Below are 12,169 nucleotides of genomic sequence, written 5' to 3' on the forward strand. Positions count from 1 at the left end.
TCCTATTATATTTTTAGTGTTGTCTGACAATAGCTTTTACTGAAAAGCAAATACAGATATCCCAAAAGAAGAATATAATCTACCCAGATTAAAGAATTGTGTATCTTGTTAAGAGAGTTAAAGAAGTAAGTATATATATATATATATATATAAAAAGGTAAAGAACCACATGTGTTCAAAGAATGATTTAGGTTTGAATAAAGAAGGGTTCGAGTCTCAAAAAGACCACCTTTAAGGAGCAAAGAGGTAAGGAAGGAAAAGAAGATATAAATATATAAATAAAAACTCAATCAATAAAAGCAAAGACAAAGCTAAAACCAAGACCAAGACCAAGACAAAGGAAAGGGAAAGGGAAGACAAGGAAGTATAGTACAAACTTGTATCAATTTTTATGTTATAAATATATATATATATTTAAATGTATATTTATACTCGAACTTATTTTTGGGAATAATACAAGCGCAACCTCAAAATATCCTAGAATTCCTTCTCTTTCACTTCTCCCACGCAATTCCCCTTCTTTTTTTTTCTTTCTTTCTTTCTTTTTTCTTCTTCTTCTTCTTTATACGCCCAATCTCTTCTCCCTTCCTTGATCATTTTTCATACCCTAATTTTCGTCTATTAGCCATGCCTTTACAGGCACTCGCCAAACTCAACACACAATTGTCGAGTCCATTCTATCCTTACGGCAAACAATGTGCATCCCGAACTACATCAATCATCCTCATCTCTCTTTCTATCGTCTGTTTCCTATGCTATCCAATCATTCTTACATTCTACGACAATCTTGGTCATCTTAAAACAACACCTACAATCGACCAATTAGACGCGCAATTCTGGCAATTCTCTCCTCATCTCCAACCAGACAATCAATCTCTCGGCTCATCGACATTTTTAATAGCCCAACAGATCCGAATCACAAACCCAGAACGTCAAATAACTCACGATTTATTAAAAGGAGCTCTTTCAATACAGAATGCCCTTACAACTAGTTTTGCCCATGTTGATGGTAAACCCGCCTCCCTGGCTACCATCTGTTTTGGTCATCGTGGATTTTGCGTTGTCCATTCACCCCTTGAATACTGGCATTCTCGTGAATCTATAATCGATCTCGACCAAGACATCGTCCAAACCATCAATCGACAACGTCATTCCATTTCAGATGCCACCGGTCTCTCTCTACATCCTCTCTCTGTCTTTGGAAATGTCACCCTGGATACCAAAGGCAGATTTGTCTCGGCAGACTCTATTGTTTTAACTGTCTTGCTGCACCAGACACCCTATGTAAACGCAAATAAGATATGGGATACCCTTTGGCGCGATATCACTGCAGAACTTGACATTCCTCGCCTTGATATGCGTTACACTACCTCAGATCATGCGGTAGCCTGGCAAAGACATCTCAGTCCTGTCACAAATGAAACACTACAGTACATGGTAAGGTAATACTGTGTTTACACAGGAACCAAAATAAAATAAAATAAAAATAAAGATAAATTGATTTACTGTATTATTATTATTATTATTATTATTATTATTATAATAATAATAATAGCTATCATCATCTCTTTTATATATTTATATTTATTTCTTTACTTGCCTATTTACACAATTAACCTTTATTTTTTTTTTAATTTTTTTTTTTCATTAGTTCAAACTATTTCCTTTCGAAGTTCCTATTCAATTTTTTTTTACTGCACTTTCCTATCTTGCTCTTTTTATTATTGTTTCTTGCACGTTTGGAAAAGCCCAATTGGTGAGGTCCCATTTTGGTCTCGGATTTGCGGCTGTATTTACGGCCATTGCGTGCCACATGTCTACCATTGGAATCTTGAGTCGCTTTGGGTGCGAACTCCAGCTAGTCCACACCTCGCTTTTTTCATTAATAACGATCGTTTCTACCCTTGAAAACGTGTTCTTGCTGACAAATGCCGTCCTCATTGCAGGCTGTGATATGCAAGTCAAAGAAAAGATTGGTCGAGGTAAAGTTACACAGTATCAAACGCCATTTTTCGATTTTATTATTTATTTATTTTATATTTTATATTTTATATTTTATATTTTATATATGCATGTTCGATCTAAACATTCTCTCTCTTTTTTTTTTGATAAATTTGTGTCACCTTAGGTCTTCAAAGTGTCGGTGTTCCCATGACAGCCACACTACTTGCAGAGCTGTCAATTCTATTGATTGGATACACTACCCGTATTGCAGTTGTCAAAGAATTCTGTATCTTTAGTGCAGTAGCTCTCATAATTGAGAATACCTTACAAATGACTTTTTTTGTTGCTGTATTAGCCATTGACGTCAAACGTGCCGAGGTATGAAGAAAATACATATAAAATTTGTTCGTACGAGAATTTTTTTAAGCTATATATATATTTTTGACTCAAAAATATCACCGATATTTGCCATGTATATATAAGTGTATATATATTAATTTCTAATTCTTTCTATATTTTTTTATTCAATTTTAGTTGGCCGATCTCGAAGATAGACAAGTATCAAAACGATTACGAGAATTAGTAAACTGCGATCCAAACATAGATCAAACAGACTATTGCCCTGTACAAGACGTCGATGCTAGTCTAGGAGAACCAAAAACGTGTGCAGAATGTAAACATTTCAAGACACATCGTGTTGTATGCGCCCTCGTTCTATGTCTCTCTATTCTAGTTCTCGCCCTTTTCCGTTCTCAATTACAACCTCCTGTTTCTGCTGTCTCACCTTCAACCGAAATACCCAACAACCACATTAATTCCGACCTAATGGCTATCTCCAGTCGTTTCTGGGACCTTGTGAATCCTCGTCATGTTCCAGAATTGCTTCAGGTCCGAGCACCGTACCTAATAATTTTGACACCCGACCCACAAGAAGCACTCGCTAGTCTTGATCACTATGAAGCCTATTATGAAGCCAAAGCACGAACATATCAATCATCACACGTCCTCAACCCTTATGATGGGAGATCATGGATAGTCGGCAACAGCCTTTATTTTTTGCACCGCTTTTTGTATTTTTGCATAGTATTTGTCAATATTCCCTCTCTGATGCTCTGTATTGTGTTGGTGGGAATCATCATGTGGATGATGCCACAGTGGAGGGAAGAAGTCCTTCTACCAATACTCAAGACCATGTTTGTAAAGACAGTCTCCTACCTCCTCTTTTCGATTGCCCCATTCTCGCCGTGGAAATCAGCGCCCCTCATTCGTCGCATTGCCCAGGAATGGAGCGAAGAGTACACTGTTGATGGTATTCATCTTGGCGCCATTTCAGCTCAGGAACAATTCGACAAGGAACGCAAGACCAACATCCGGCATGTTACAGTCAGCACTCTTTCCGGAAAACATGTTGCAGATGTTGGCCGCCTTGATTCAAACGCAAAACACTCCTCCCTTGTTTCGTGTGGGCAGGACGGTCGGATCATTGTCTGGGATACCCGAGGAAACGATTGGATTCTCCGCCTTGATTCCCTTCGACAATCTCAATTTGGACTCACTAGTGAAATGAACCCCACCTACCAACCAAAGACGCCAGCCAACACCAATTCTACCATTACATCACGCCCAAAGTTCACAAAACAATTAAGTTCGGCCCGCTGTGTAAAACTCGATCAGGGAAACAAGTGGGTGGCTGCTGGATTTGAGGACGGCGCCGTTCGGGTGTGGAACCGGACAAGCGGCCAACTAGTTCGTGATTTCCCCCTGTCTACAGAAGTACCAGTCATGATGGAAGAAAGTTCTGGCGCAGAAGTGCGGCGAACAGTTCGTAAGCGACCAAATGGCCAACCCACTCCAGTCAAACCATTTGAACCTCGTATGAAACAGCCCTCGCTGCACCGTGTCAACGACCGTGTGTTAGCAATTGAGTTTCTCGGCACTGTGAGCGACTATTGCCACCCACTTATTGCCCAGGTTGTCGCCAAAACAAATACTCATGAATTCGAAGGTGTCTCTCAAAACCAAATCGTGTCTGTTCACAAGAGCGGTGTGTTGCGCGAGTGGGATATTCTGTCGGGAGAATGCTTCCATACTATTCCTACAGGCCACAAACGTGACATCACTATCTTGCACGTCGTCAGTTCAAAGACCCCACATCGCAAACTCGGACTGACCTGGGTATTCACAGCCTCAAAAGATGGTCTTATCAAATGCTGGCAAAGAAAGATGACCAAGAGCCAGTGTGACGGGTTTGATTCATCCATGTCCACCACATGGAACTGTGTCTACACTATTGACGAACATGCTGGTCAACCTATCACAGCCATGGCAAGTGAACTACTCGCCAACAATGTCAGTGTATTGGTGACAGGAACCAATGATGGTGCAGTAAAGGTCTGGAACCTCGAGACCGGCGATGCTCTTTGTACCCTTTCTACAGGTGGTGTGAAGCGCAAGGATCCTGAGGTTCAGATCGGTGGCCCTTTACTCAAGTTCAGCAAACTTGATACTTCTTTGCCGGATGATCCACAGTTCGCCCAGTATCACCAATTAGATATTAATCCGTCGCATATTCAAGCGGATCATCGCGGTCCTATTACACAGGTCGTCATTACACAAACTTGCAGCACCCAGGTCGTTCCTGATGCCTGCAAAGGTTGTGACACATGTTTCAGCAGCGGGTTTGCTGTTGCTTCTTGTTCCATTGACGATACAGTTCATGTCTGGCGGTTGGAGCGGCAAGAGCGCCAGCCTGCAAAACAGGCATCCATACAACACGACAATAACCATTCCCTTTGTGCTAATGACTATCACCAGAAAGTCTATCGCCGCCCCACAAGAAATACCCCAACTAATACAAGCCCGATTGACCTGGTGTCCCCTTCTATATCCCCTTCTCCTTCTTCACCTGAAATTGACTTTGATAGCCAACGGACGCGGCGCAGAGACGCAGGGGCTGGTCCAAGACGTATCAAACGACACACCCGGCTCCCAGCTCGACCGTCAGTCCCAAGCCTTGGTCTGAGTTTAGATGATATCGAGACAGTTCCGGACATTGAACAGCTCGGTGGAGAAAGTGATGTTCGACTGGTACCTGTATTTTTGGGCAAAATCAATCAAGTTGCAGGCCGGGGGCTTGTGTTTTGCAATAATATGGTCCTGGCTGGTGTACGCCAGAAGAAGGAAGGTGATAGATTGTCGTGGGAGGCCTGGTTTGCTTCTCTTCAGACATTTAAGCCTTCTGATACTGTACCGGGGAGCGACGGCTCGATGTTGGTACCTGTCGAGACTTTTGATCTTGATGATGAAAAGTTGCAATCTATAAATACTACCACTATGACTACTACAAATACAACAACTTCACATACAACTATGCATACATCATCAAATCATTTACTCCCAGCAGACCCTTCAATCACCCGGCGGTTTACTCGCCTGTTTGGCGATATCGCAGACCCGATTCCTCACCAAAAGAAATCATCTCGGAGACGCAACGCACGAAATATCACATCAACCGAAAGTTCTGACGAAGATCTTATTGATCAAGCCGATGAAGAGGACGCGAGAGAGTTGCTGCCATTTTCTGCTATTAGATATCTGGTCCCATTTGATGGCCAGGGATTTAGTTGCGACTTTGGTAATTTTATCAAGATTGTTCGATTTGAAGAACGGACTAGTAGTCTCAATAGAACTGGCCAAGTTGATATCCCTCCTCTTCGTACTGTGATTCCAAAGCCCAAGGTGTCATTTCCTCAAAAAACTTCTTATTCTGCGTGCAAGAGCAGCGATTGCACTTCTTGCAGTTCAGGTGTAGATGGAAAATGCCCTCTAAAGAACTCAAGTTAGATAATTTTATTCGATATGTTTATTACATATATATATACTTTTTTTTTTAAAAAAAAAAGAAAACTATCTCTTACTCTATTATTGCTTGACCAAATCTATATATCAATACTCTATATATCTCTACGATGTACATACATGCATTATACATATTTGACACTAAAGACTCCTTATTTTTCTCTCTCTTAACACTTTCTTTTATATATAAATGGCTTATATATTAATATCATCATTAATGTTTTAGGTGTTGCTTCTGTTAAATTATTTTATATATTGAATATGTTGGTATAAAGATGTTACAAATATATATATGATAATGATTTGAAGTAGATGAGAAAAATAATAGTTATTAATTAATTAGTTAATTGAACTCCAAGGTAATTCAACTAGGTCCAAATTGATCAGGACAACAAGCGTTTTCTGAACATGAAGCGTCGATACATTTCAATAGACATGTTTGATCGTACGAGCCCTATAATTGTGTGAATCTCTCTCTCTCTTTTTTTATTTTCTTTTTAGGCTGTTTTTATTTGTATTCTCTGATAATTATAAAGTATGGCTTGTTCTCTTACCTCGGAAGAATGCATGGCTCGTTCCTGATTAGACCGTATATCTGGCTCACCAATATTGCCTTCAAGGCTCCAATCTCCAGAATCGGATTCAGTATTTTCCCCATTCTCGGGAAGTTTAGGATCTTTAATCAACAGTACGCTTATTTCTCTTTCCATTGAAGCTTTGGGTCTTGTGTCAGTAAATTCTGGTTGAATTGTGGCTGAATGTACACCATGTCCATGCAGTATTTTGCGCATGTGTGCTGCAGTTTCCATGTAATTAGATCTTGATGCAAGCAAAACGTGAACAGAAGCAATCAATTTTGTATCCGATAGTTGCCAAATATGCAGCTCATGTACAGATAAAATCCCATCAATCTACATCAATTTGATTTGTATATATGATTGATTTAATTGACCAACAATAAAAATAAATCAATTAAGAATTTGCATAGTGTTTCTTGTGATGAACACCTTTTTCTTTATTTCTTTCTTTCTTTTTTATATCCTACCTGTAATAATTCAAGGCGTACATCGTCTAGACGCACGGTACTCGGGACACCTTGTAGCAAAATGGCTGAAGTTTGACGTACTGCACAAAAATAAGAATAGGAATACACATTGTAAATACAAGAAATAAAAAGGTGTAAGAATCATAAAATCATCTTTCTTTACCTAATGGTACGGCTGAAATAAAGATGATGATTGAAATGATCAGACTGGTAATTTATAAACAAAAAGCAAATGAATTTTGTAGCGATTATACTTTGACTTTTGTGCGTTTGTTCTCTTTATATATATATGTGTGTTTTTTTAAATGCATTTTTTTTGGGGGGTGATCTGTACCTCACAATAGGATCAAGGTAAAAACGCCACTCAAATGGGGTTAGCCAAATAAAGAGAGCTGTGATAATAACACCAACGTTGCCTAGTGCATCCCCCAAGACATGTAAGAAGATCTAAAGATGTGCGTATGCGTATACATATTCAAGAATTGGCTTTACTTTCTTATGACCTTTGTAAATTAAGATGACTTACTCCTTTCATATTAAGATGTCCTCCATGCTCATGGTTATGGTGATGCTGCAGGGAATCGTTCGGATTTGCTTCTAAGCTACTTTCATGTTTTGGATTTTCATGGCTGTGTTTGTGCTGAGTATTTTCAAGGGTGTATTGTGCATCTTCTTGACCATGGTTGTGGCTGTTGCTGTGGCCGTGGTCGTGGTTGTGGCCATGATTATGCCCATGACTATGACTATGACTATGCCCATGACCATGACCATGCTCTAAATTAGATTTGGTGAATATCTTAATTCCTCTAGTTTTTTGACTCTTTCAATTGCTTCTTTTTAATTGTGATCCCCTTGTACATCCCCTTTTAATATTTTTCTTTTCGGAAAAAAAAACTTCTAAAGAAATATATATTAATATGTGCATAACATACCATGGAATAGAAAGAGACCCAAGAGATTGCCGGCCAATCCTGCACATCCTGTGATTAATACCATGACTGGATTTGTTACTGGCTCAGGGTGTACAAAACGTTCAATGGCATCAATCACAATAGTAAAGCAAAGAGCTATCAAAAAGACACCGTTGATGAGTGCACCGAGGATCTCAGCTCGCTGCCATCCGTAAGAGTATTTAGAATCCCACTGGGTTTTTAAGGCTATCTATTTTTACAATATAAGAAAAAAAGAATAATCAGACAATAATATTAAAATGCTTGATGCACGCTATGATATATATATATATACATATATACATGAAAGCTATAATCAAGTATTATGTGTATGTGTACAGATATGCTTATATTCATGTTCTTGTTCTTGTTCTTGTTCTTACTTTGACTGCCCACAAAGCAACTCCCATAGCCAGCATATCGTTCAACATATGAAATGAATCAGCTACCTAATAATCATAATGTTAACAATTGTCAGAGAAATATTATCCATTAAGGATTTTGTGTGACAAACCAATGCAAGTGATTTGACATAATATCCAATGACGATCTCGACTAGAAAGAAGCCAGTTGTAATAAATAGCATCAGAGTGATGCGAGTTTGTCTACTCAGACCCATTGAAATTTACGTATAAAGATATAAGAAATATATATATATATATATGTGTGTGTGTGTGTGTGTGTGTGTGTGTGTGTGTGTGTGCAAATAAGGTACAATAATAAGAGAGACAAAAAGATAAGGGAAAAAGAGAGGAAAAGAGAGGAAAAGAAAAGAAATAAAATAGAAAATTTCCAATTAAAATATATATACATGTATTCAATGCTATAATTCTTATTCTTATTATTTTGGGACATGTTTATATTTATTTTACTAGACTCGTAAAATATAGTGTATGCGTGCATTTATGTATTTATACGGAGCCAGTGAACAAGTTTAGTGAAAGGGGTATAAGGGGGAGTATGCTTATACAAGGCTTGCGGCTTGGTAACGGTTGTACACACAAATTAATGTATTAGATCAATAGCTGAAATAAAAGAAAATAGTAATATATGTATTTAAGAAAAGATGAAAAGCTGTATAAGACAGTCAGTTTGAGCAAGTTCATATGCTACCTGTACTTCTCTACTAGACCATTATCAATATTGAAAATGAAGGGAAGGACATAGAAGCTAGTGTATTATAATGAGGTTTAGCCACACTATTTATTGACCCTAGCCCTACCAAATTTATCTTGTTTGGATTATGTATGTATATATATAAATGATAATATTTGTATTATTCAAAGCCTTTGATTTCACAAAAGCCAAGGCAAATGAAACATTTGATGTATAAAAATAATATATACATATATGTTCTAAAGATACAACAGTAGAATTATGCCATCATATTGTCCATCAAAGCACAACTTCTTTACGACACGATCGTACATACAGACATAAAGAATTCTAAAAATTGCAGTTAAATACAATCTCATGTACAAATATGGAAATGTGACAATAGAAATATTTCCAGTTGAATTTTTATAAATAGTTGGATGTGTTTGTTTGAATTCCAGACATCAGGTACCAAAAAAAAAGAAGCTCATCTTTTCTCATGTCCCTATAAACATCTTTTGAATTAAAGACACTGTTCCCTTATTAAATAGAGCAAAGTGTAGACTTTAATTCAAGGGCTTATCTAAATGCGCAGAAAATATTATCTATTAAATAAATATTTAACTTGTATATCTGTAAACCCAACGAATAAAAGCATTAAAATATCCAATAGACACCTCAGTAGATATCATTAACCTTTGAGATATTCTACTTTAACCAGTCACTTTTTTTTTTAGAAAAAAAAAACTGACAGGGAGAAGATCAGTGAGAATCAGATAACTAATACCGAAGATCCCCGCATAAAGTCACCATTCATTTTTGCAACCACATTCTATTTGTATTGAAGAATTAGAAATACTTGTCAACGATATCAGATCCTTGTACTCACAATAGCCTTACCCCGGGTAATCAGATGCGTTTGCACCTCCTCAGCCTCTCTATTTACACCTTCTATATCTTACCTACTTGATCTTATTGTTCCTGACTTGCTATTTATTGACTCACATATACTACCGCCACTTGCCTTCCTGACATTCTATTATTTATTTATTTTCTTAAAAAAGAAATGTCTACCATTATTTACTATTACTACCAATAATTTAGTATGATTTATTTATGTAGAAAGTAACAATGATAGCAAAAAGCAAAAAAGAATCCGTCTTCGCCGAACTATACAGTGGACCAGGACATCTATACGCCATTATGTCTCTGGCTTGATAATCTGATATAAACTTTGTACTACTTGATTCTTAAATAAAATAAAAATAAAAGTCCTTCACTGGGAGAAATCTGGGAATTTATAAAGTAATCTGTCCGACATTTTTTTTTTCCAAATAATTATAAAAAGAAAAGGATCAGATAAGAAGAGCCGATTTTTTTTTAAAAATATTTAATACGGTCTTTCTTCACCTCTTTACTTTTATACATACACCTTTTTTTTTATACTTATTCACCCATAATTCTCGCATCTACTATTATCAAAATGGTTGCTGAAACTATCACAAAGAAGAATATCGTTATTATTGGAGGTTCATGCGCAGGTAATAATTTTTTTTTAAAAAAAAATTGTAATACATCTTTTGTTAATATATTTGGGGAATCAAGCTATTGGTGGTGCATTGGCATGGAAAGTCAACCCTTCTCCTACACATCGTCTGGTTATCATCGAAACAAAATCTCACTTCAACCATGTCTTTGGCTTCCCTCGTGCGTCTGTCATTGGTGGCTTTGAGCGTGAATTGTTTGTGCCCTATGCCAATCTGTTTGGTGGAGATGATAGCATAGGAAAGGTCATCAATGCCAAGGCTGTAAAGATCAATGCTAATTCAGTTGAACTTGACCGAGAAGTTACTGGGTTTGGAAAAGAAATTGAATTTGACTATATGATCTATGGTGCTGGTACAACCATTCCATCTCCTGGTCGATTGACCTGTGACACCAAGAAGGAAGGCATTAGTATTCTTAAGAACTACCAGAAAATCATCAAGGATTCTAAGCGTCCCATCATTATTGGTGCTGGTGCAGTTGGACTAGGTAAGTTTAACCATTGGTACCGTATTAAATATATACATAATTTTGGTTTTGATGATATTTTTTTTGGCTTATTTGAAATATTCATTTTCTTTTATGTTGTAAAGAATTGGCTGCTGAGATCAAGGAACATTATCCTGAGAAGGAAGTGACTTTGTTGCATTCCCGTGACAGATATCTTCCTCGTTACAAGATCAGCTTGCACGACATTACCTACAATATTCTCAGAAAGCATGGTGTCCGCCAGATTATAGGTGACCGTGTTATTCTTCCGGCAGGTGGCTTTCCTCTACAGGTCAAACCCATTACAGTCAAAACCAAGGGCGGAAAAGAGATTGAGGGTGATTTGGCTGTAAGTATAATAAGCTAATTTTTTTAAAGAAATATATATTCAAATATGATAGTAACATTGCCAATTCTCTGTAGATTATGTGCATTGGTATGACTCCTAACAGTAATTTGATTGCCGAGCTTTCACCCAAGTCCATCAACCATGAGAATGGTTTTATCAAAGTCAAGAACACCATGCAGCTTGAAGATAGTGCTTATCCTCACATATTCGCGGCAGGGGATGTAATTGATCACAAAGATGTCAAGACAGGTCATTTTGCGTGGATGCAAGGCATGGCAGCCTACGACAACATCCGTAAACTTACAGAAGGAATGCCTTATGAGAAGTTAGAGCCTTATGTCAGCAAGGATGTTGCATTAATCAAGTTGATTCTTGGAGATGTAAGTTACTTTGACAAATCCTTGCTTATATATACATACACATATATTGATCCTAATCACTAATAATATTCATACACACATGTTTTTTTTTGGAATATACAGAAAGAGGCGTCAATGCAGACAAATGTATTTGGACCCTTGATTACTGTGGGCTCATGGATCGCAGGTCGCTCCATTCCTCGCAATGTATATGCCTCTGCAGCCTGGGGCTGGGTCGATACTCCTTTGGATGATGAACATTCTGACCAATGATTACTTTGTTCATAGCCTTTATATTTCTTATTCTTTTATCTGCCTACTTTTCCTATATTCCCTCTAGCCATTCTTGTTAATCTTGTTTTCTTCTTATTTGCTCTTTTCTTTATATATACTACGATATTTAAAATAAACTAAAGGACATATATATATATAAAATGAATATGATTCTTATATTGCACTTTATGTAATATGTACATTTTAGCTTTATTAATGCTTGATTGGGAGCTCTATAAAACTTACTTTATTTAGCATATTA

General features: G+C 37.4%; 3 protein-coding genes across 3 annotated transcripts; 2 read left to right on the plus strand and 1 right to left on the minus strand.

Moving 5' to 3' along the window:
- Nucleotides 1–627: 627 nt before the first annotated feature.
- On the plus strand, nt 628–5,911 carry PHYBLDRAFT_79884 (hypothetical protein; the record flags this gene model as incomplete). Its single annotated transcript, XM_018443521.1, has 4 exons — nt 628–1,437; nt 1,652–1,982; nt 2,129–2,322; nt 2,479–5,911. The coding sequence occupies 4 exons, from the start codon at nt 628–630 to the stop codon at nt 5,785–5,787; spliced, it is 4,644 nt and encodes a 1,547-aa protein (XP_018288477.1). The 3' UTR covers nt 5,788–5,911.
- A 625-nt stretch (nt 5,912–6,536) lies between these two features.
- Nucleotides 6,537–8,416, minus strand: PHYBLDRAFT_2405 (hypothetical protein; the record flags this gene model as incomplete). The annotated part of the gene is made up of 8 exons (XM_018439829.1): nt 6,537–6,713; nt 6,848–6,927; nt 7,011–7,054; nt 7,182–7,294; nt 7,374–7,621; nt 7,780–8,008; nt 8,181–8,246; nt 8,312–8,416. Coding segments are annotated over 8 exons (1,062 nt in total), but the record flags the coding sequence as incomplete, so codon positions are not given.
- Nucleotides 8,417–10,375: 1,959 nt separating this feature from the next.
- Nucleotides 10,376–11,907, plus strand: PHYBLDRAFT_171191 (hypothetical protein; the record flags this gene model as incomplete). The annotated part of the gene is made up of 5 exons (XM_018436537.1): nt 10,376–10,433; nt 10,498–10,926; nt 11,031–11,275; nt 11,350–11,655; nt 11,758–11,907. 5 exons carry the CDS (start codon nt 10,376–10,378, stop codon nt 11,905–11,907), a joined length of 1,188 nt encoding a protein of 395 aa, XP_018288479.1.
- Nucleotides 11,908–12,169: the final 262 nt, after the last annotated feature.

The sequence above is a fragment of the Phycomyces blakesleeanus genome (assembly GCF_001638985.1).
Source record: "Phycomyces blakesleeanus NRRL 1555(-) unplaced genomic scaffold PHYBLscaffold_18, whole genome shotgun sequence".
In the NCBI taxonomy this organism is placed as follows: Eukaryota; Fungi; Mucoromycota; class Mucoromycetes; order Mucorales; family Phycomycetaceae; genus Phycomyces; species Phycomyces blakesleeanus.